The following is a 25,594-nucleotide window of genomic DNA, read 5'->3' on the forward strand; positions in this document are numbered from 1 at the left end:
AATTGAGAGATTAACTGATACAATTGTGCAATTGTGAAAGTGAGATCCCAAGGTTCAGGTCCCTGCATATCCTCCATGGAGAAGCCTTCTTGCTTTTGCAAGTGCTGCTTCATCAATGAGCTGTTTATGCTCTGGGAACAAAAAAATTCTTCCTTCTCCATTATCCTATCTCCAACTACACTGGTTATGTACACTGGTAATGGTGATTGCATTCTACACATAAAGTACACATCTCAAAACTTTTTAATGGCTCGTTATGACTTTAATCAAATTCAAACTCCTTTTTTACTCAATCCTGTCCACTCATGACCACATTTGGGGTTTGCTTGGCAAAGATAATGAAATGGTTTGCCATTTATTTCTCTAGTTCTTTGTATACATGAAGAAACTGAGGCAAACAGTGAAGTTATTTCCCAGGGTCACAGAGCTAATAAGTTGCTGAGGCCAGATTTGAACTCTGGAAGATGAGTCCTCCTAACATCAGGCCCAGAATTCTATGTACTGTGCCACCTAGCTGTTCCTCAAACTCCATACCGTACCCAGGCCTTAGAGGCCCTCTACAATCTACATCTGTCTGGCTTTATTTCATACAGCTCCCTTCACTATTCACACTCTGTATTCCCATTAAACTGGACTACTCAACCTGCAAACATTCCACATTGTCTTTGTTATTATAAATGCTAACAAATGAATAAACCAGGGACAAAATGTGATACAAGGTCTGAGGAAGAAAATATAATTAATAACTGAGTGTGGGGAGATTAGAGAAGGCTTCAATCAAAGAAACAAGTTGTTTTTTTTTAATTTGGAAATTTTTATTTAATTAATTAATTTAGAATATTTTCCCATGGTTACATGATTTATGTTCTTTCCTTCCTCTTCCTCCAGCCCCCTCCTATAGCAGATGGGCAATTCCACTGGATTTTGCATGTGTCATTGATCAAGACCTATTTCCATATTATTGATATTTGCACTACAGTAATCTTTTAGAGTCTACATCCCCAATCATGTCCCCAACAACCCATGTGACCAAGCAGTTGTTTTTCTTCTGTGTTTCTACTCCCACAGTTCTTTCTCTGGATATGGATAGCGTTCTTTCTCCCAAGTCCCTCAGAATTGTCCTGGATCATTGCATGGTTGCTGGTAGAAAAGTCCATTCCATTCAATTGTGCCATAGTGTATCAATCTCTGAGTATAATGTTCTCCTGGTTCTGCTCTTTTCACTCTGCATCAATTCCTGGAGGTTGTTCCAATTCACATGGAATTCCTCCAGTTCATTATTCCTTTTAGCATAATAGTATTCCATTACCTATAGATACCACAACTTGTTCAGCCATTCCCCAATTGAAGGGCATTCCCTCATTTTCCAATTTTTTGCTACCACAAAGAGTGCAGCTGTAAATATTTTTGTACAAGTCTTTTTGCCTATGATCTCTTTGGGATATAAACCCAGCAGTGCTATGGTTGGTTCAAAAGGCAGGGAGTTTTTTAGCACCCTTTGGACATAGTTCCAAATTGCCATCCAGAATGGTTGGATAAATTCACAACTCCACCAGCAATGTATTAATGTCCCAATATTGCCACATCCCCTCCAACATTTATTACCTTCCTTTGCTCTCATATTAGCCAAACTGCTAGGGGTGAGGTGGTGCCTCAGAATTGTTTTAATTTGCATTTCTCTAATTATAAGAGATTTAGAACACTTTTTCATGTGCTAATTGAGTTTTGATTTCTTTATCTGAAAATTTCATATTCATGTCCCTTGCCCATTTATCAATTGGGCAATGGCTTGAATTTTTGTATAACTGATTTAGCTCCTTATATATTTGAGTAATTAGACCTTTTTCAGGGATTTTTATGAAGATTCTTTCCCAATTTGTTGCTTCTCTTCTAATTTTGGTTGCATTGGTTTTGTTTGTACAAACACTTTTTAATTTAATGTAATCAAAATTATTTATTTTACATTTTGTAATTTTTTCTTACTCTTGCTTGGTTTTAAAATCTTGCCTTTCCCAAAGATCTGACAAGTATGCTATTCTGTGTTCACCTAATTTAGTTTCCTTCTTTATATTCAAGTCATTAACCCATTCTGAATTTGTCTTGGTGTAGTATGTGAGATGTTGATCTAAAACTAAACTCTCCCATACTGTTTTCCAATTTTCCTCACAGTTTTTTGTCAAATAGTAGATTTTTGTCCCAAAAGCTGGGGTCTTTGGCAGACAAATATTTATTGAGCCCCTGTTATGTTCTAGACACTGTAGTAGGTGCTAGGGATACAAGTACAAAGATGAAACAATCCTCAGTTGGAAGGAGCTTACCTTCTAATGAGGGAGATAATAAGTGCATATTGAAATATAGAGCAGATACAAAGTGATTTGGGATGGAGGGCACTGACAGTTGGCATATCAGAAAAGGTTTCATATAGAAAATGAGGTTTAAGCTGCACTGTGAAAGAAGAGAAGGCAGAAGTGAGGAAGGAGCATATTTTAGGCAAAGGGGAAGTAGCTATTGGCAAGATGTGGGATGGGAGATGGGGCATCATGTTCAAGAAGCAGAAAGTAGACCAGGAAAAGGAATAATGTTCAATGAGTCTGAAAATATTGATTGTGACCAAGATATATGGGACTTTAAAAGCTAAGCAGAAATCTATATTTTACCTAAGAGGCAATTGGAAGGATGTAGCATTTGAACTGAACCTTGAAGTAGGGTTGGATTAACTGGCAAAAATGAAGGAGAAGCAGATGAAGTGTGTTTTGGGCTTCATGATGATATGATTTCCAGGGTAAGGACAGAAGGAATATTCCCATTCCAAGAGTTGATTGCAGTTGTTCTAGTAGCAATAATTACTAGCATTTAAGAGGCAACTAGGTAATGTGCTAGGCTTGCAGTCAGGAAGTCTGAGTTCAAATCTGATGCCAGAAACTCTCCAGCTGTGTGATCTTGGGTAAGTCAATTAACCTTGTTTGCCTCAGTTTGCTCATCATGAAGGAAGTGGCAAACCACTCCAGGATCTTTGCCTTGGATCACAAAGCATCAGACATGACTGAACAACAAACTGGCATTTATACAACACTTTAAGGTTTACAAAGCACTTCACATAATTTAACTTATTTGATTATCATAACAATCCCTGTGTAGTAGGTGCTGGTATTATCCTCATTTTATAGATTGGGAAACTGAGGAAGATATAAGTGACTTGCCTAGGGTCATACAGCCAGTAAGTGTCTGAGGTAAGAGTCACACTCAGGTCTTCCTGATTCCAAGTTCCCCCTGAGCTCTATCCATTGTGCCATCCATCTGCTGTCAGTAATACTAAGCATACAAATGAGGACCCTCTCCTACACATAAATAAATCTAGAAGTCATAACAGAAAGGCCTAACCATTCTCTTACCTTAGATTGGAGAGGGAGGCAACAGAGGCAAGGGGGGGGGGGGAAGAATTCATATTGCTCTGCCATTAATATAGAAGGAGCAGGCATATAATGGGCCACAGTAGCATAAGAAGGAAGGAAAGGAAAGGAAAAAGAAAAAAGGAAAGGGACATCATCTTGTCTAAATCCCTTGATTTACAGGTGAGGAAAGAAAGCCTCGATCAGGTCAAGTAATCTACCCAGGGTCATGTAGGTGATATAAAAAAGGCACAAAAGCCCAAATAATGGAAATTCCTTCTGTCTCTGTCTCTGTCTCTGTCTCTGTCTCTGTCTCTCTGTCTCTCTCTCCCTCTCTCCCTCTGTCTCTTTGTCCCTCTCTCTCTCTCTCTCTCTGTCTCTGTCTCTCTCTCTCTGTCTCTCTCTGTGTCTCTTTGTCTCTGTCTCTGTCTGTCTCTCTCACTCTCTGTCTCTGTCTCTGTCTCTGTCTCTCTCTCTCTCTCCCTCCCTCCTTTCCTCCCTCCTTCCCTCCAATTTCAGTTCTTCAAAGAAAGGATGACCAGTAGAGACATTGAATTGCTACCTTTCTCTGTCATCAAAAGCAATTGCTAACTATGTAGAAGATAGTCATCTCTACTTTTATCCTTTACATTTCAAAACTAAACAAAGCTAAAAAAAAAAAGTTCTGTTTTCAGTCTTTCTCTGTAGGCAGGCTTGCCTATTTCACATCTCCTCTCTCCTCTCCTTTTCTCTTCCATCCTTCTGACCATTTCAGCTGCCTAAAGGGGTAATGGGACCTTGAGATAAATACAGCTCAGCTAGTGGCTACTAGAGATGTTGAATGGTTTTCCCCAAGGTGATCATGGCTTGAATTGAACCTCCTATGATTTCTTGCAAAAGAGTGACTACTCTCTGATGAGTTTAAGGCTGCATGTAGCCACAGAATGAGCAGCAAAGTAGAACCTTTTGGGTTTGTGGCAACCTTGACCTTATTCTAATGAACTAATTGGCTCATGGATAAAGCTATAGTGAGTAAGTAACACAATTGCTGGTAGTCTGGTAGTGCAGCTTCAACAGTTTGGGGAGGTATGGTTAAAGGGTGTCTTTGAAGGATATCGTTGAGCAATAAGAACTACCTCACTGCATGTTGGAACTTGAAGGGACTTTAGAGAATAACTAGTCCAGGCCTGTCAATTTGAATGAGGAAAACAGGACCTAGAGAGCTTATGTGATCTGCCCCAAGGTCACGGAGGTAGTGACAGAACTGTGACCAGAAACAAGGACTCCTGCCTAATCTATAGAACTCTCCATTGAATAACTGCTGCCTCCTGTTAATATTCTCCTCCCATTCAAGGGCTCATGCATGGGATCATGAGTTTTAGATTGGGAAAAAACCTTAGAGGCCATCGAATCCAACCCCATCGCTTCATAGATGAGGAAACTGAGGCCCAGAGGGGGAAAGAGGCTTATTCAAGGCCACCCAGGCAGTCGGTGGCAGAATTTGAGAAATCAAGCCTGGGTCCTTTGCCTTCACTTTCAGTGTTCATTCCAAGGCACCATTTCGGAGAGGAAATGGTTAAAAGAACTCTGAGTTCTCCAGTGCCTGGGAGGCACATGCTCGCATTTAATATAGGCAGCCTCCTTGGGGCTGGTCTTGTTTTTATGGAGTGGAGGTGGAGGAGGGAAGTCTTTGGGGGTAGTGGGGGGAGGGGGGAGGAGGGTGTTGCTTTGGAGTTTTCGTTTTCTCCCAGGATTTCGCTCCCACACACTCATCTCTTTTCTTTCCGTGACCAGCAGAGGTGGAGAATCCCAATCCCACTCAGCCAGACTGAGGCAGGAGAATTTGGAAGCCCTCCCCCCAAAAAACAAAGCTAAGGAAGTTTGCAGAAACGGCAGCGGCGGCAGCAGTAGCTGGAAGGGCTAAAGCCTGCAGCCACTTCTTTCACTGCCCGGGCTGCCTGTCCTGGAGCCGGCGCCTGGAAGGACATCCCTGCTCGCCTTGACTTTGTTGGGCTTCGTGAATCTCATGCCTGAAACGGGGACTTGGGCAGCTGCTAGTGCCCAGAAAACCAGCCCGGCGCGGACCTCCAGGGTATTTGAAACTCTTACGCTTTTCTGGGACTCCGACCTAAAAGGGGGGCAGAGGGGTAGAGACGCTGGAGAGCCAGCCTGGGGAGGGGGTGGAGGAGACGGATAAAGGATGGAGGTGGCGGGGTCCGTACAGCGTCTACTTTCCAAGCCACTTAGTTTGATAGAATCCTCCAGTTAGAGGCTGACTCAGAGACCGGCAGAGTGCCACCAGAAGTCCTGTCTGGGGACCAGGAGTTCAAGGCAAACGTTGGCCAGCTGATACCAATTCGGAGGGAGATTGATATCAATGGAAAGTGCTATTGATCAAAAGCTACTGAAGACTAAGGGGGCGGGGGAAGGCGGGAGGCGGTTCAACTTTCCATCAGAGCTTGAAAAGAAAGCCAGGGTTCACTCTCTTTGTCTTTTTCTGGAACTTTTTCTCCATCATCTTTTCTTACAAGTTACCACAATTCTGTATCTTCTTTCCTGCTTGAACTCACGGATCTGAACAGATTTCATCTTCTCTTCTCACTCTTTAGCCCCGTTGTCTCCAGGAGAAAAGGTTTAGGGCAACTGTAGTAGGTGCTTGGTCTAAGAGAGAGAAAGGAGAGTGTTTTACAAACTCCAGGGCTGTGCTTTGGGGAATATACCCTTGCCTGGGAGCTTGTCTAGCTCTGAACAGGCGTGTCTTTCACTGAAGTCTCGGGGCGTTTTGTTCTTGGTGTCCACAGCAGAGCTGCCGGTTAAGAGGTATGTGGACTTTATGCAGCATTTTCCCAAGAAATATAGCTTGTCTAGGGTCCAATTTCTCTGTTTAGCTGAAGAAGTGAGCACATGCCCTGGTCATCCGCTGGATTTGTTCAGAAACACAACTGGCAGATAACAACAATTCACTTCGCCCTAATCTCTTTCCATCGCAACCTTCCAGAGGAAGCCCTGACATCCAACAAGTTGGTGCTTTCAAGTTGCCTGCAACTTTTTTTCATGCAGATGAGTTAATTTTTAACCCCCTCCCCCCCAACCATCCTCTTCCACTTTAAAGGTGCCAGTTAAATAGCATCAATCACCTTTAATTTCTCACAAGAAACCTTTTTTTTCTGAGTTGATGCACTTTGTAGAGGGAATTTCCAAATTGCTAATTAGAGGGGATCATTGTTGCTAAGAAACAAGAATATTACTTTGATAGTTGAAGTCTCAGAGCATGAAGATTTTGTTTAGCCTAATGGAAATAATTCTGGATTTGCCTTCCAGCCTCACCCATTTGGTACTTCTCTAAGGCTAAGATTTTTCATCTGCAAAATAAGGTGGTTGAATCAACTGATTTCTAAAATACCTTCCCCTCTAAATCTATGATTCTATAATTGGGCACAAGCAGATGTCTAACCCTGGTGTGGAAGAAGAATTATGCTTGTTCTACTTGGCCTCAGAGGATAGAACTTTAACAATGCATAGAAGTTGCATAAAGTTAAATTTTTTTGTAATTGTAAGGAGGAAACCCTTGGATTTCCCCCTCATCTTCCTCAAAAACTTCAAGCAGGGTCAGCTGGGAAGCTCAGTGGATTGAGAATTGAGAGCCAGGCCTAGAGATGGGAGGTTCAAATCTGACCTCAGACACTTCCTAGCTGTGTGACCCTGGACAAGTCACTTAACCCCTATTGCCTAGTCCTTACAGCTCTTCTCCCTTAGAAGCAATACACAGTATTGATTCTAAGATGGAAGGTAAGGGTTGAGAGACAGACAGACAGCCAGAGAGAAAACTTCAAGTAGAGGTTGAATGGCTATATGTTCTGGATGTTCATGGTTAGACAAGATGGCCTCTGAGTCCCCTTACAACTTTGAGATCTCCTGAGTCTATATGGGAAAAGACATGCAGCTTCTATTAACTTTTCTGTCCCATACTTCCAGTGGAAACCTAAGTTGTCTTAATAGAGGCAAGAAGAAATGCCTCATGCCAGGAAAAAATAAACCCTTTAAGGGCAGAGACCTTTTCTTTGTCTTTATATTCCCAAAGGTCATTACATGGGCATTAGAATAAATGCTTATTTAGCAGATTCATACATCATATTCCGTCTTCCAAGTAAAGGATAAGCCACAGACCAATCTCAGTTCCTCAATCAACAGTTATTCATTAAACACCTATGATATACCAGTTCCTGTGTTAGGCTACAAAGAACTCAACAGTTTATATGGGTAGACAAGAATATATGAAATAATATGGTATAACTTATAAAGCAAATAAATTCAAACATATGCATAGTAGTTAAATTCAAGGTCGTTTTTAGAGGGTAGGAGTTAAGAGATCAATAAAGGCTTCATGAACATGATGGAGCTTAAACTACACCTTATAGCAAGAGGGGGTTCTGTGAGGCAAAGTTAAGGAGAGGAAGGGAGATGGGAGATGGGACTGTCGGATGTTTGGAATATCGAGAAGGCCAATTTGGCTACTTCGAAGAGTCCAGGTTTTGAAAAGCTTTAAAAGCTACACAGAATCCTAGAGGCAATTGGAAGCCACTTGAACTGATTGAGTAGAGAATTTTCTGGAGCCAGCATAGATTGGTTTCATGGAACTCAACCCCCTGCATTGCCTTGACCCAATCCCATGTGTGTATGAGTAAACTGGCACAGATATGGTAATTAGTGGGGATGGTATGTGATTGTATTTGGGAAAGAAAGAGAAAGAGAGGGGCTGATATGTGGAGTCAGGCTGATCCCAGGATAAGAACCCACAAACCTTGGCCTCATTAGTTTCCCCTTGTAATCAGTCAAAGCTAATCAGTGCAAAGTAGTGATGCTCCAAGCCTCTGGAGCAACTCTGATGAAAGATGTGATAGTGTCAAGCAATGTTAGCTGTGATCCTCTTAGAAGGCAGCCATGGGCAAGCAGCCCATTCCACTTCTGGGAAACTGCATCTCTTTTTAGAAAGTTAGCACACAGAGTTCAACTGCAGTGGTCAAACTGAGAAGCAAAATCAGTCTTTCCTGCCCTTATCTTTGGGCTGAAGTGCTATGTGGCTTTGTCCTTGGGTATTACGGCTGCTCAATGCCTCAGAAATGTTTGCTTCTCATAGACTCTATTGGAAAAAGCACCGTAAGGTGCAAAAGCTATGATGGATATCCCCTTGCCCCAAACTTAGGGGGCTTAGCATTTATTAATCAGGGCTCAAAGGCACATTTCAGTGAAGAATATAAAACTATTACCCAGGTGCTCCTTCAGACAAAATTCAATTAGATTCAGCTCACCTTGATGGGTAGATGCAAAAAAAAAAAAAAAATTAAACAGTCCTTTCTCCATGTTTTATGAAGAAAAAAAAAAAACATTCATGTAGATAGAGGGTATGGTATAGCAGAAAGAGCATTTAATTCAGAATCAGAGAATCCGGATTCAAATCCATTTACTTGGACAACCTTAAGCAAATTATTTAAATTCTCTGGACCTCAGTTTCCTGATTTATAAAATAAAAGCATCTAGAGTCCCTTTCAAACTATGGGACTTGGAACAATTCAATGGCAAACCACAATTCCAGAGGACCAAAAAAAGCATACTACCTATCTTCCTTTTGTCAGAGAAGTGATGGTCTTAAAATGAAAAATGCATTTTTGACTAAAGCCAATAGGAAAATTTGTTCTGCTTAACTATGCAAATTTGTTGGAAGTTTTCATTCTTTTTTTCCCTTGCTAAATGAGGTGTTAGGTGGGCAGGAGAGAGAATAAATGCTTATTAAATAAAAATATGATTTTTAAAAATAATTTTAAGTCCCTTTCTGCTCTAAATGTATAATCCTATAAGTAAAACCAAGATAATTTTTGGGGGGAGGAAAACTAACAACTGGGGAGATCAAGACCTCTTGTAGGTGTGGCATTTGATCTGAACCCAATTAGAATTTTAAAATTTTTGTATTAAGTTTAAAAAATGTGCTACTACAAGGATAAAATTTTATTTATAAAATTGAATTTGCTTTTAGAAAATCTGACCATTTTACTGCAGCTTTATAATCTACATCTGAATAAAGTTCAATTCTGACTTACATTTTTAGAACTTTTCCAATTGGATGACAATTCTTTGTTTATAAGTAGCCTTTCTTCCATCATCATCCTTTAAAATATATTTTCTTACATGCCTTAACTTAGCAGCCAGTCCTCTCTTTTCTATGTAAAGAATGGGCTTTGTAACATTTGCCAATAAATACTAGCCCATATCATTGATTATCACAGTATCATAGATTTAGAGTTGGAAGGAATCTCAGAATCTTCTAGTCCAACTCTATGTTTTAGAGATGAGGAGTCTCAAGCCCAGAGAAGTAACCTGTCCAAGTTCATACACATGGTTCAGTGGTCTTTCCACAGCACCACAATATATACTAATAATTAAATCATAACAACAACAGCATTTACAAAGCATAGATTTTTAAGGTGCTTCACAGCTATTAATTTATGTGACTTTGGTAACAACTCTGTGAGGTAAATATTATTAGTATCCCCATTTTTCCAATGAGGAAACTGAGGCTAAGAAAGATTAAATTATTTTAAATGGGTTGTATAACTGGTTAAGTGACTGTTTCTGAACTTGTCTTCTGAACTTCAGAGATCTAGTACGCTAGCCATTATACTACCTGTTTGCTGCAGGCAGGGATCTTTTCTTCAGGTATTCTGGAAAATGATCAGGTTACTCTGATACTGAAATGTCTTGCCTAGTTACAAAAGATTCTCTCCAGCCTTTGATAAAGGGGATTAGATTTTACAATCAAGTGTTTTTTTCTCTCTCCATCCAGGTGAAAAAAGTGACTGCAAGAGATTAATATTGCAAGAGACAGAACTTTTACTTGATTTTAAGATGGAAACCTTTTATCTCACGGCCTCCTTTTGGCTCCTGTTGGCTGGATGTGTGGTCAGTGACAATCCTGAAAGTTATCACACAAATCTGAGCGATCCTGTAGATGACTTGACCACATTTCGTGGGACAGAACCCAGCCTCCCCTTCACTACCCACCGCCCCACTTCTTTGGTCCTGCCAAGCAATGGCTCAATGCGTAACTATTGCCCTCAGCAGACTAAAATCACTTCAGTCTTCAAGTACATCAACACTGTGATATCTTGTGCTATTTTCATCGTTGGAATGGTGGGGAATGCAACTCTGCTCAGGATCATTTACCAGAACAAATGCATGAGGAATGGCCCTAATGCACTGATAGCCAGCCTGGCCCTGGGAGACCTAATCTATATTGTCATTGATATCCCTATCAATGTATTTAAGGTAAGTCATGATGGTAGATTGAATTATAATTCAGTTATCTGTCATTCTAATGTCAAGATCTTCTAGGACCTCCACTATCTCTTGTCAATTCCTTTCCATTTATATTAAGAGCTATCCTCTGTTGTCTTCTTAAGATGGAGGAGGTTTTATTTTGAACAGAAGAAGAATATCATCCTGCTTCTCTCCTAGTTAGTGATACCATTGATGATTTTTGGAAAGTGTCTTTGAAAGCATGTCTTTCATAAAATAAACAGTTTAAAGTTACCAACATTAATTGCAAATCTTAAATTGATTCCTGGGAAAACATTGTTACACAAAGAGAAGTGCCAAAGATCTTGTGAATTATGAGAAAAGATTGACACTTACATAACTTAAATCAAAGAGCCCCGCCTTTTTTTTCCCTCCTCAGCTGTTTGAATAATTCAGGCAAAAAATCAGGGTTATTGCAATTATTGTAAAATTGTGATTGTGTGGATTTGATTGAAGTGTCACTAGACTAAGCAGAGGACTTAACTTTATCACTTATTTATCTCCCAGAAATGGAGCTGTTTAAGTGCCTTTAGAGTCATTTGAGAAAGGCAGAAGATTTTACATTTAAATTTGTAAACTTCAGAGAGACAGCTTGGAACATGGAGAAAATATTTGGATTTAAGTCAGAATGAGCCGGGTTCAGATTTTACCTCTGACCCATTGGCTACATGACCCCAGAAAAGCAATTTAACTTTTGCATGGCTCAAACAACTCCATAAGGAGAAGCCAGAGAAAGTTTGTGATCTACTTTGGTAGAATGAATTCCCACACTGAGAAATTCACAGATCCTTCTGTAGAGTTTTAACTGTATAAAGGATTAGAAATAGCTTATCTTCTTACCACTGTAGGCACTATTAGTACTGACACAAGCCAGAAAGATTTAGTTCTCTGTTCTTTCACTCTAAACAAGCCAGAGAAAAGGGCTAACTTTAATTTATTTCAACCACAAGTAGAAAAAGACATTGTTTCATTCAATGATTACCTGAAAATTCAAATCAAATTTTAAATTCAATTATTTTGTAGAGTAATTATGTCCATGCCTGTAGGGCTTGACTCTTGTGAGTTTTTTAACATTATTTTTTCCTTTTCTTTTTACAAGCATTGATTATCACTCTCTTCCACTGCTTTGATGCCTCTTCCCAAAGAACAGTCACAAAACCCACCAAAACAATAAATATATGCATATAGTCCAGTTAAACAAATTCCCATACTGGCTTTGTCCAAAATGGCATGTCTCATTCTGGACTTTAAGTCCATTCTTTACCTTTCTGGATGGCAATGGGTCAAGTGATTAGTTTTCAGACCTCTGACTTTGTGACTTGCCATCATTTCATTACTCAGACCAAATTGCCAATATATGCATATAGTCCAGTTAAACAAATTCCCATACTGGCTTTGTCCAAAATGGCATGTCTCATTCTGGACTTTAAGTCCATTCTTTACCTTTCTGGATGGCAATGGGTCAAGTGATTAGTTTTCAGACCTCTGACTTTGTGACTTGCCATCATTTCATTACTCAGACCAAATTGCCATTTCTTTGTCACAAAATTGAGCACCTTTATATTGGGTCACTGTCATAGGATCATGGATTTAGAGGTAGAAGAGACCTTAAGGGTTGTCTAGTTCAATCCCCTCTTTAATAAAGGAGAATAGCAAAGTCCAGAGAAGTCAAGAGATTTACCGTGGGTGACATAGCTAACAGATGTCTGAAGAGAGATTCGAAGAGCTGAACTTGGGTCTTCTGGACTTGAAGTTCAGTGCCCTGTATTCCATGTCATTGCTACCTAAGGCCAAATATGTGATAACAACAGATGCAGACTTTGAACCCAGATCTTTGTCCATCTTTTGTGATTTTCTTAATTTCATTGTATGTTCATAAGAACAGAGTTATATGTAGGATGCAATAATCAAGGCCCTCCCTAGAACACTAGTTTAAGTGGCAAGTTTTGACTACTTAATGTGGGATAATTTTAATTAGGTTCACAATAGATATGCCAATACTGTAAGGAGATTAAATCTGAGTCTAAGTTCTGACTCAGACACTCCCCAGTCTTGTAGACTACCTTCTTAGTGCTATAGTCCAATTCTTAAAACTGTAAGTTAGAAATGAATTGCCTGAGACTTCTCCAATGAAATCATTGGTCCAGACCAAAAACATGACTGACATAATGAGAATGACAATCAAAGTTCTACATTTGTTATTTTGCAATTACAAACACTAAAAATGGGAAAGTTTTCCAAACAAGAGAAAAACATTACATATTAAACGAGGCAAAGTTATATGATATCAAATACTTTACATGTTTGTTTTGTTGTTGGGCTTTTTCCCACCCTGGGGACAAACTCATGTGTTTCCTATTTGGAATTCCAAACAGAACTCTGATTTTTTAAAAAATTGAAAATGTGGAATTAATTTTAAATACTTTGTATACATTAGAGAAAGCTTGATTCTTCGTTTCTTTTCTAAAAATGTCTCCTGAATTTTCCATGAAATAACTTTAACTTTTTTACAGAGCAGGTGTGACCATATTTTGTAGGACTTGCTTCAAATGGCATCAAAACCAATGACACCCATGTCCATGCTTTAATGACACCATTTTTAAAAATGGAAATTACATGGACAAAGAAAAAAGCTATACTTAGCAATAGCAACTACTAGTATTTATGCATGTAGACACATTTTTTTCCTAGAACATTTTGGTTTGATCATAAATTTTACAAGGTCTCAAGTAAATTATGTTTGGACCATTCTACACATCTAAATTGGGTCTTGTGTTTTGTCAGTCAATAAACAAGCATTTATTAATGTGTTGTGTGTGTGGTCCTGTGCAAGGGACTAGAATTACAAGGACAAAAGTGAAACAATCCCTTATTCCCTCAAGATGCTTATGTTCTATAGAGGGAGATAACATGTACACATAAAAATATGCAGAATAAACATTTGCAAAATAGTAATAATATCTAACATTGATGTAGTGCTTACTATATGTCAACAAGCACTTTTAGTAATGGGGAGAGTTGGAGACTGAGAGTTGGAGGAGGAGAAAAGGGATCTTGAAGATATTTGTCTACAAAGGAGCGATTGTTTAAATCTAATTTTGCATATTTGGTGACCCACTTCACTATCAGTGATTTTATATAGTTCTCCTTCTTGTGTTTGGAATTTGCCTCTAGTCACTTCAGCCCTAACTAGAGCCATAGTGATATACCAATTAATCTAACATGAGTAGCGGTTGCCCAATCAATGGCTTAAAACCTTCACATTTAGAGTCATCTTTGCTAACTCCTAGTAGGGCTTTTTTATTTGGGTTAGCAGATTGACTTTGCCATCTAGAGATAATCCATGTACATGAAAACTCTTGAAATATGTGATGAAAATCCTTCTAGGCCATGAGATTCTGAAGTCCCTTGTCCTTTTCCAGGGGCCAGAACTCGTAGTGTGTTTGGTGGTGCTTACAAGATCAAAGAATCACAACACTTCGAGTTGGCTGGGTGTTAGAGGAGACCCTTGTGTCCACCTCCATCATTTCACAGATCAGGAATCTGTGGCACAGAGGGATTAGGCGATTCACCCAAAGGGACACAGCTAGTAATCTGCTCTTACCTGTGAAATCCCCTCTTCTCCCCTGCAAAGCCAGGGAACATCAACCAAACCTCCTACCTCATTTTATCAGTGTTCCTTGATAACTGTAAAATTAATGGGTGTTCTGTGGCCCTGACAAACCCCATTCAAGGCAAGTTGAAGCCACTCTTATCTCACATAGTGCTATAAATCAACTGATGGGCTACAATTAGAAGGATCACAGGAAAGACCAGTTTCCAAACACCAGCATAAAGTCTCAAGGCTTTAAACATACATGTGATCAGTGCTTATCTACTCAGCCCTCAGTTTTTTTCATAAGTAAGCACCATCTGAATGATGTGTACTCAATGAGTCAGCACAAATGGCCATCAATTTTTTTCTCTTTGTTCAAGAACTTTCTATGGCTACTTCCTACTGCCTCTGGTCTTCAAGATTTGTGCAGACATTCAATGCCCTCATGAGCAGATCCTGCTTTACCTGTCCAGTCTAATCTCCCACTGACCTTCCATATGGATGCTCAGGTCCAGCATGGCTAGTCTCACTCTCATATACATTGTGTGATCATTTTGGCCTTTGTTCCCTTTGCCTGAAATGTCTGGCCCACAGCTCCAAGACAACTCATTCTTCCAGGCTTAGCTCAAGTCCTGTCATCTGTGTGAAGCTGTACCTGACACCTCCACAGCTGACCTTGATCTTTCCTTTCTGGGAACTCTTTATACTTCTGATCTGCTGCTTAATGTCTTATTATCTATAATGCTGCTTAACTCTCGAACGTGTATTTCTTTGCTCTCTCACAGTCTCTGTGGGTCAGTCTATCCTCCAACAAGATTATGAGCTCATTCCAATGATGACAGAAACCATGGCTTAGATGCCTCTTGTCTTCTGCTTCTAGGCAGGCAGAAAGGGGAAGGAAGAAGGACAGGGCAGAAGACAGGATGTCCAGTATGGGGGACTGGCTACATAATAGTGGGGTTAGATAACTTTGCCCTCACTCATCACTAGAGAAAACTCCATCCTAACAAGGGTCCCTAACCTAAGCTGATTAACTCAGCTATGAAATTTTGAGGCTGGACCAAAACTAAAACAAAACCAGAGGTTAAGCATCAAAGAGCTGGGAAACTTCAGATCTGAGACTCCATCCCAGGTCCTTTGTGTCTCCATCCAGTGCTCTTTCTCTATAGCGGGCTGCTTTTCAATTATTTTTGTTAGTTTCTTGTCAGGCAGGCAGCCAAATGTAGAATTTATCGTTGGTGAGAATGCTGGGTTTATGTGTCTCTGTAATGTGCTTTCTCAATTCCAAGTTCTTTTTTATGGAGAATGGAAGGTCAAAGCACTGTATAATAAGAGATAGGCTTGGAAAGAAACAAAGGAAACTACAAGTTGCTTTACATAAAGGATTTATGGGCCTTAACAATCTTAACAATGATGATCAGAGGAACTTAGTTTTAAAGCTAGAAGGGAGTTCAGAAGCCATCCAGTCCAACCTCCTCATCTTACAGATGAGAAAACTTAGGGGAAAAGGGTTAAGGAACTTATACAAAGTCACATAGGAAATAAGAGACAGAGGTAGGATTTGAACCCAGGTTCTTGGACTCTAAAAGCTAAGGTTGGTTTTTTTCCCCCAATGTGTGTGATAATAATTGGCCTTTATATAACACCTTGATGTTTACTAAGCACTTTTCTTCCAAAAGCCCTGTGGGGCAAGTATCATTATCCCCATTTTATAGATGTGGAAACTGAGGATCCAAGACATAAAATGACTGCCCCAAAGTCACACAACTAGTGACCGAGGTGGAATTTGAACTCATATTTCTTTTGACTGCTAAATCAGCCTCTTTCCACAATTCCATGAGCTAATAATTGGGGGTAATAGGTACAGGGTCAGCTTGGAAGTCAGAAAGCTGGTTTTAAGTCAAGTCCCTGACTTATGTTGGCTGTGTAATGATGAGCACATCACTGAAACTGAAACTGAAAAATCAGTGACCCCAAGCTTGTAAGTTATATAACAGTTGCCAATGTGCTTTGGCGAATAGTTCCATATTGGGAGAGCACCCCTCACTAATGAGCTTATAGAACCAGACCAAACACAATATAAATCAGGCAGCCAGAATTAAACAAGGAGAAATAAAGCAAGTGAAAAAAAAAAGTAGCCCGTCTCCTAGTTTCCCAAACTCTTCTTCCTGGATGTACTGTCTTGGATCTGATTTTGACAGCCCAAGAGAAGAGTTAGGTGATAGCACAGAAAGCTTATAAAGACAGGCGTCAGGAAGATGCACAAACTTTCTGGGATGTAAGTACTAAAATATCTAATTCATGCTCTTCAACCTAAATCAATTATATATTCTCTTCATAAAACAATTTTGCAGAATCGAAGAAATCTAGAAGTTTAAAAAAAGGAAATTGGTCTGTTTATAAAAATGTTTGTAGCTATATTGGTCCATTAGGACACACTAGCATTTCAAAAACAATCAAAACATTTCCATGTTGTCTCACCCACTGGATTGTGAGGTCCTCCAGAGCAGGGACTGACTGACTTTTTACCTGTCTTTGTATTCATAGAATTTAAAACAGTTCCGGGCACATAGTAGGTAGATACTTAGCAATGTTGATTGATTGACTAATTGGTGGGATAATACCCAGAAATCCAACAACCTCAAAGTTTCCTTATCTCTAAAATCAGGGGGTGAATTGATGCTCTTTCAGGACTCATCCAGCCTTAGGTCAATAATCTGATAAACCTTTCTCTAAATCTATAATCCTATATGTAGAAAGAATAGATGTCTCTGCTCATCAGAGTGGAGAAACAATCAAATTAATGAATCCTTTTATTCACATTGCAAGCAAACTTTGTGTGTGTGTGTGTGTGTGTGTGTGTGTATGTGCGTGCGCGCACACGCGCGTGCATTGTGGCTCAAAACTAAGTCATTAGTGGCCATTGATACATAAAATATGGGTTGTATTACCCACTTTCATACTCAACCAAGACTTTTATATGCTAACATCTGGGATCAAGACACAAAAAGATGGCTTAAACAAAGAGATGCTTCATATTGTGAAGGTTAGTGAATATATATCTGGCACAAATATGAACTAGCACACCCCTTTAGCCAGAACATATGTTTCCCATAATGCTATAAGAAAGAACCTGAGGGATTCTTTTTTTTTTCAAGGTAGCTTTAAAGATTGGACTTGGCTCGTAAGCTGGAGTATTCAGTATTAGAAATTTGAAGCTATAAGCAACTTACTTATGTCTCCCTTAAATAATTTTGTTACATGGAAATGGACAACCTAGAGTGGCCAGAGGAATTCAATGAACTTTCCTTTCTTATAGTTTGATATTTCTTTCTTCTTTCTCTCTGACCATATACTGGGTTTAGAACCAGAATTAAGGCTCTATGGATATGACTATAGAGGTAAGACTCCCCTGGATCTCTATGATCTCAATTCTGTCATCATAAGATCGTAGATTTAGAATTGGAAGGATCCTTAGACACCATTGAATGTAATCCTATCTTACAGATAAGAAACTGAGGCACAGAAAGCATAGAGACACACAGATAGTGTCTAAGACAATATTTGCACTGTCTTCCTGACTTCAAGCCCAGTATTCTTATCTACTATTCCATAGGAGACATCTCCTATTCCTTACCTCCAAAAATCATCCTTTTTACTCCCATAACGAAGCTCAGAAGACTTTACTTTGAGCATTATACCAGTCTATAAATATTTCTTCAATCCTTTGTTTCCTCAAAAATCCACTATTATCCCCTTTGTGTCTTTGCCATTGCCAACAAAGTTTAAGTGGGGGGAAATGGAGAAAGCTGAGAAGAATATTTTTAACTGTTTTACATTCAACTTAAATACATTAAAAAATATTTGTGACTTGGTTGGTAGGGAGGTGGTGATCCTACTTTGCCTTACCCTAATCAGAAAACATCTGGAATATTGTACTCAGCTCTGAGAGTAATAGTTTAGCTGCTGGCTACAGCATGAATAGCTAGATGGTACAGTGATAGAGCGTCCCACATGTAGTAAGGAAGACTCTTCTTCCTGAGTTCAAATCTGACCTCAGACACTTACTAGTTATGTGACCCTAGCCAAGTCACTTAACCCAATTTGCCTCAATTTCTTTCTCCATAAAATGAGCTAGAGAAGGAAATGACAAATCACTCCATTATCTTTGCCAAGAAAACCCTAAACAGGATTATGAAGAATCAGTTATGACTAAACAACTAAAGAGTCGATAAGCTAGACTAGGATGGTGAAGGGTCTTAAGAGCATGCCATAGGAGAATCAATTGAAGGAACTAGAAGTGTTTAGCCTAGAGAAGACTTAAATGGGATATGATATCTATTTCTAGGTATCTGAAGGGGACTGCATATGGGAAAGATTTAGACTTATTTTGCTGGGCCCCAAAGAGTAGAAGTAGAAATAGTGGGTAGAAGCTACAAAGAAATAAACATAGACTTGACATTAGGAAAAATGGCCTAAAAATTAGAGGTCTAAAAATTATAGGAGAATGAGTTGCTTTGGGAATTAATCAGTTCCCCTTTGTTAAAAGCCCTCAAACCAAAACTGGATGACCTCTCTTTCAATAGTCTGCAGAAGAGATTCTTACTTAAGTATGGCTTGGACTAGATACCCTGGGAGATCCCCGCCAATTCTGAGATTCTATGATCTATTCTTTAGGCTGAAAGCCAGGGAAGAAAAGAAAAACCCTATCTGGAAGCAGCAGGTGGTGACAAGGCAAAGGAACACAGCTAAGCCATCCCTCTAGTAAAGAAAAGGAAATTGGGAGGAGGAGAGAGCCCAGCCTGGGAAGTATCTTTAGGAGTTGACACTGGAGAAAGCTATCCAAAATGATCCGCCAATAGCAATGTCTAAATTCCAAGTCAAGAAAAATGGTTATTATAAATATTTAAGTAGTATTTGTCTTAGTCGTGTCAGTGTTATAAGGTGAAAAAGAGCTCAGGACTAAGAGTTAGGAGAGTGACCGAGCCATTAACCAAATCATCTTGAGCAGGTTATTTTTAACCTCCTGGGGCTTCATTTTCCTCATTTATAAAATATAAATGTTAGACAAAATGATCTCTAGAGGACCATCCAACACTCAGATTCCATGATTTTGTTTTATTTCATGATTTTACAGGCAATTTTTTTGTTCGGAGTGACTTCTATATTAGAATGAAATATGAAGAATCAGGTTCCATACTATACTAATGAAGTTCATTTGAATTTTTAAAATAACAATTAACATTTATATATAACCTTAAGATTTAAAAGTCATTTAAAAAAAATTTTGCTCACAATCTTGTGAGCTAGGCATTCCTATCTCCATTTGACAGATAAGGACATAGAGGTTTGGAAACCTTAAGTGACTTGCCCTTGGTCACAGAGCTGGTGACAAAGGTGGGATTCACACTCAATTCTTTCCTGACTTCCAAGTCTAATTAATTTTCTATTCCATTATATTCTCTCTCCTACAAAAGAGTCTTTTTTAATAGTTGGTAACTAGAGGCTCACTTGTGATCTAAACACACTACATTTCTAAGTTATTTATATTGCCAGTAGTTTCATATGTAATGTACATATAGCTCCTGCCCTGCATCTTCAAGAAAGAGAAAGGGCTTGTGCTCTTTCTAACTCCAAAAGAATAGTTGGGATCACAGACACAGAGCTAAATATTGGAATAGTATTCTCTGAGATCAGAGGGATCTAATTGCTCCCACGACTAATGTTTCTGTCCATTTCTCAGTGAGATGAGTTCCAGCTGGACCTTTTCCCACTATGTATATGGTATTGTAAGAAAGCATCCTGTAGTCGTTTCAGGAGAAAGACCCCTTTTTCCCACACGCACATAATTCTAAGTTAAATTTTGTAATCTTTTCTTGATGACTTTGGTTTTTATACTTGGATATTTTCCTGAGAAAGCTCACTTCCCATGGAAACCTCCTTTGCAATAAAGAAAAATAGTTAAGGGGAAAAAATTGTCTCAGTGGCTACATCTGACAGCTTATAACTCAGACAGATCTGAGTCTCATGGTCCACAATCTCTCGATGGAGAGTGGGGAAATGTTTCATCATGAGTCTCTTTGCATTGTTTCATTGAGGTTACTGTGATCATTCTGGATATCTCTTAAGTGATCAGCTTTTTTCACCATATTAATAGTCGATACAATATCAGTTTCCATGTTTCTCAGAGTTAAATCCTGAAAACAAGCTTTTTCTGGAACTCCTTCCCCCTAGGCTTTCTCTTTCATCCTTCTCACTTAGAGAGTGCCTCCATGTCCATAAATCTGAGAGAAGCTTATGCAATGCAAAACCCCCATTTCCTTTGTAGTAAAATCCTGAAAGGTCAAGAGTTCTTTTCATATAGTTCAGTCTGCATGAGGGCTGAATTCATTTCCTGTCTCCTGGACCTGCCTCTGCAAAAATGTCCCTTTCCATGATTTCTCTGTAATACACACATGAAAATATGGCTTCGATTTAGCCCTGAAATGTAGCAGTGACTCATATGATCAGAATAAACATGCGTATCACCAAAGGTTTGCCTTGTTTCCTGCGTGAAGCCCAGAGGAATGCAGCCTTCACTTGCTGTGCTTGGTCTAGGACAAGCGTACATTGCAAAATACATTTTTCAAAACCAACAATTGCAGACTCTAATGAGCTGACAGAGTTGCAAAATGATTACCCACTCTTGTATATTTTTTTTAAAGTTCCTGTCTGGAAGCTTTCAGAGCCCCTTCCATCTACCCATACCTCTACATCTGACTTTTCATTTCCTGTGTCTGGGAATCTCATGCTCTTTCTCATAGTCAGGTTAAGTAATTAGTCTCTTGTGAGGTTACTCTCCTAAAGCAGCGGCATTTGGCTGAAGGCAGAGCTGTTTCCATTTCACCACTGGCCACGGCACCTCTTCAGATCTAACAGATTGTTCCCCTGAACTATGGAAGCCAGGAGGTCAGGAGTCCAATTCTTGTTAGAGAGGTGTTGAGACCCAAATCACTTTATGGAGTGAAGGAGTTTGCCTGACTCAAGAGTTTGCTCCTCCATTATTTAAAAATAGCAAACGTTGAAGATCGTTGAGAAAACAGCTTTCCATCACTATAGATATTTTAATATGCAAAAGCCTGCCATTTTGGACCCACTTTTCAATCAAACAATTTTAAACTAAAGAAGCCTTGGACTGGGGCGTAGGGGAGTGGGTTCAAGACTCAGCTTGTGTCTGAATAGGAAATGATGCTAAACTATGTATGGCAGGGACTCTTGTTAAGGGAGAGTTTCAATCCAATTCAAAGTATTTATTAAGCACCAATTGCTATATATATGGCAGGCTCTGTGCTAACCCTAAAGCAGTGAAGACAAAAATTACACAGAATCTGCCCTCAGGAATCTTAGATTCTACTGAATGAAAATAATATGTCTATAGATTAAAAATAAATACAGAGCCAACTAAGTGGCTCAGTGGCTAAGTGGCAGGAGGATCTGGGTTCAAATCTGACATCAGATACTTCCTACCAAATGCCCCTCAGCAAGTCACTTAACCCCCATTGCAAGGGCTCTACCTCTCTTCTGCCTTGGAACCAATATTTATATTAAAGACAGAAGGTAAAGATTATAAAAAATAAAAATAAATACAAAGTAATTTCAGTAAAGGAGAAACACTAACAATTCGAGATCTCAAGAGATGACTTATAGAAGGTAGCATCTGACTGAGCTAGATGGATTGGACCACAATGGTCTCTGAAGTCTCTTCTAACTGTCACAAGTGTGTTTCTGTAACCCAGTTATATCTGAAACATTTAAATACTGCATTATTCTGACTTAACGATTAACGTGGTTTGGCATCATTGTTATCAAGCTTGTATAATAACTTTGTATATATTGAGATTTATTGGGACAATAAGGACTCAAACTCGGGGAGGAAATTCAAGTGTGCTTCCCACTAAAGTTTGTTGGTGGAAATATGGTAGACCAGGAAAGAATGCTCTTAGTAACATTGTCAAAAATAAATGTGACACACAGCTAGAAACTGCAAAATTGCCTTCTGGGTATCCAACATACTCTTGTGAGCAAGAATTATTTCTTGGTGATTTCTACACCACAATCTGTTGAGGTTTTTTGGTTGTTTTCTGTTTGTTTTTTTTTTCTAACTAGGTCTGGTTTTTGTTGGGAAAACTTCCAAGTTATACATATATTAGTTAGAGATACTACCCAAGGATAGATATACATGTAAATATCTTTCAATGCCAGAGTTTTCAAAAATTTCCTCAGCTTCCAACATGCATATCCAAAGTTGCACAAAAGTGACCATTTAGTCTGTGTGCTCCAAGGTACACATGCAATTTGGCTTTTTTTATTCAGTTGATTTTAGCAAATGTTATATAATTTCATATTTTAAAATATGGTACTGAGATACCAAGTAGTAAAGAACCAATGGTAAGTAATACAAGGATTCTAACCTCCAGACACTTACAATCAAGTACAAGAGATAAGCCTAGTATGCAAATACCAAGTAAATGATCAAGTAAAACAGTTATGGTTTAGTGGGAAGAACTTGGAATTCAGCAGAAATTGTGGGCCTTCATTCTAGAGAACAATTTGGAACTATGTCCAAAGGAATATAAAACTGTACATACCCTTTGATCCAGCCATACTGCTGGATCTATGCCCTCAAAAAGATGAAAGAAAAAACAAAAGGATCTTTTTATTCAAAAGCAACTCTTTTTGTGGTGACAAAGAATTAGAATTTGAAGAGATGTCTGTCCATCAATTGGGGAATAACCAAATTGTTGCATATGATTATGATGGATTTCTATTGTGCTATACAAAATAATGAGAAATATGGCTTCTGAAAAACATGGCAAGACTTATATGAACTAATGCAAATTGAAGTGAGCTCATTGTACACAGTAACAGCTCAATTGTAAAGCTGATCTACTGAGAAAGACTTAGCTACTTGGATCAATACAATGATCCAAGAGAATTGGTGGTGAAGTCAAATGAGAAAAGGATGTTCAAAACCAAAAACTAATGCTGAAAAATGCTATCCATCTCCAGAGAAATAACAATGACCTTTGAATGCAAATTATAGTTTTCCTTATTTTTCTTGCTTTTGGGGGGCATATATGTCAAATATGGAAATATGTTGTGTGTGATTTCACATGTATGAGTGATATAATATTGCTTGCCTTCTCGGTGAGTTGAGAAGGGGTGAGAGAGAGAGAGAGAGAGAGACTCTGGAACTCAATTTTTTAATGTTTAAAATAAATATTAAATATATATATATATTTTAAATCTGGGTTTGAATCCCAGATCCAATACTTATTATGTCTTTAATTAGTCACCTTACCTCTCAGCCTCAGTTTCCTTTTCATATAAATTGGAGATAAGAATTTTTGTACTGCCCCTTCCCTAAGCTGTGAGGAAGTGGCTGTGGAAATTATAAATCTCTCTGTAAATATCAGCTGTTACTTTTAGAATGATATTCTCTTGTTTAGGTTCAATTTTTAAGTTATTAGTAAATAGTTATTAATAAAGCTTATTGCAGACATCATGAAGAGCTATATAACCTTAAAAACTTTACTCTGTGTATAATGTATTATGCCTTCACACCCTATAAGTTAGAGCCTTGTAATGAAAATATTAAAGTACACACACACAAATATTTTTAAATATTCTGTTCAATAATTGAAATCATAGAATCATCTTTATAATTTTATTAGACATAGAATCAAATTAGAATTGGATATAGAATCAAAAGGGATATTAAGAAATATGTAGTTCAACCCCTTTATTTTGAAGTCCAGAAAAGGAAATTAACTTGTCCAGGGTCACATGAGTAATAAATGGCAGGATTAAAACCCAGGTCCTCTGCCTCCTAATCCAACAATCATTCCATTGTGTAATGCACCAACTGCCATGGAACAGTACCTTGTGCCTGTTGTATATTTGAAGTTTAGTTTGGTTTTGTTGTTTGCCCAGAATTACTTAGATGAAACTTTATTTTTACTTTATTTTGTTTTGCTTTTCATGGTAGTAGGGCAAAATAGAAAATAAATATGCTAGCTTTTGAGTCAAGAGGAATTGGGTTCATAACCTGGATATGTCAGCACCAATGAGATAATTTTGGACAAGCTGCTTTATATTTCTGACCCTTAGTTTCCTCATCTATAAAATAAAGAGGTTAATTATGAACCCTCAGGTTCTTCCAAACTTAAATCCACCTATGATTTTCATAGATGTAGAAAACTGTCCTTACAAGTTCAGATTGCTAAATCATCTGTAATTGAGAAAGTGCCAGGGGAATTGAAAAGTTAAATGATTTACCCTGGGCCACAAAGCCAGAAGGCATCAGAGAGGAGATTAAAACCAAAGTCTGCCTGACTCTAAAGGTAACCTCGCCCTCTATGCACTGGGCAATGCTGTCTCTCTGATGAACCACTTGGGGTTATGAAATAACATTTTTTTTTCCTTCTGTTTGGTTGCTCAAGTAATTTCAAATGATTGTTTCTAACTTCAAAATTGCTGGCTGATTTTCATTTCATGATAATACCCATTTTTGGTAGGTGTCTTAAGGGGCAATGATAGCAGCATTTAGCATAGGAAACATCTCCTTTGCATATTGTAGCAAGCTTAATAGTTTGTAGACTGCTTTGGAACATCTGGTGAGCAGAGTTTTTGTCTCCCATGTTCATTTTCATGGTGGCGAAGTCAAATGAGAAAAGGATGTCCAGAAATTCTAAGAACAGCTGAAAAGAAAAGTAGTTCTTTGATGAACCAAATTTCTGTTCCAGGACAGCTGGTCACAAGCAACTGTGTTGCCAACGTGATGTTCAACCCATTTATTCATTTAAATAGTGATGAGCCTATGATTGCAAGGCTAAAAGAAAGGTCTTATAAGTATTATTCTTATATTGTCAATGAAGGGTAATTTTAATTATAATTTATAATAATTAATAATATAATGTAAATAACAAATATATGACATTGAGTTTTAAGATCCTCAAAATGCTTTGCATATATTACTATATTTCTACATACAGTTTGTAGGACACCCATGTCTTTCTTTAAATTTTCTTTATTATTATGAATTTAATAAATATCAACAGGCCTGAACATTTCAATATATAATTTCAATGGAAAGGAAATTAAATTTGAAACTGAAAACTTCTGTTCAGTACAGTTTTTTCCACTGTACATGGCTTGGTGTTTTAAAAAAAAATTCACATTTAATATATTAGTCACAACACTGCCTTTCTCATCTCTGTTCCCTTTGGTACTTCCTTCTGCT

At 38.5% G+C, this 25,594-nt stretch overlaps 1 protein-coding gene across 2 annotated transcripts in view; it reads left to right on the forward strand.

Annotated features, from left to right (window-relative positions):
- The first annotated feature begins 5,029 nt into the window (after window positions 1–5,029).
- EDNRA (endothelin receptor type A) overlaps window positions 5,030–25,594 on the forward strand; it is an 85,303-nt gene continuing 64,738 nt past the window's right edge. Inside the window, exons 1-2 of one of the 2 annotated variants that reach the window (XM_001366879.4) lie at window positions 5,030–5,460; window positions 10,207–10,688. In XM_001366879.4, coding sequence (XP_001366916.2) covers window positions 10,269–10,688 — 420 coding nt within the window. In that variant the 5' untranslated portion in view covers window positions 5,030–5,460; window positions 10,207–10,268. Of the gene's footprint in view, window positions 5,461–5,856; window positions 6,189–10,206; window positions 10,689–25,594 lie in introns of those variants that run through there. The other variant, XM_056802752.1, reaches the window with a different exon arrangement.

The sequence above is a fragment of the Monodelphis domestica genome, chromosome 6 (assembly GCF_027887165.1).
Source record: "Monodelphis domestica isolate mMonDom1 chromosome 6, mMonDom1.pri, whole genome shotgun sequence".
Lineage (NCBI taxonomy): Eukaryota > Metazoa > Chordata > Mammalia > Didelphimorphia > Didelphidae > Monodelphis > Monodelphis domestica.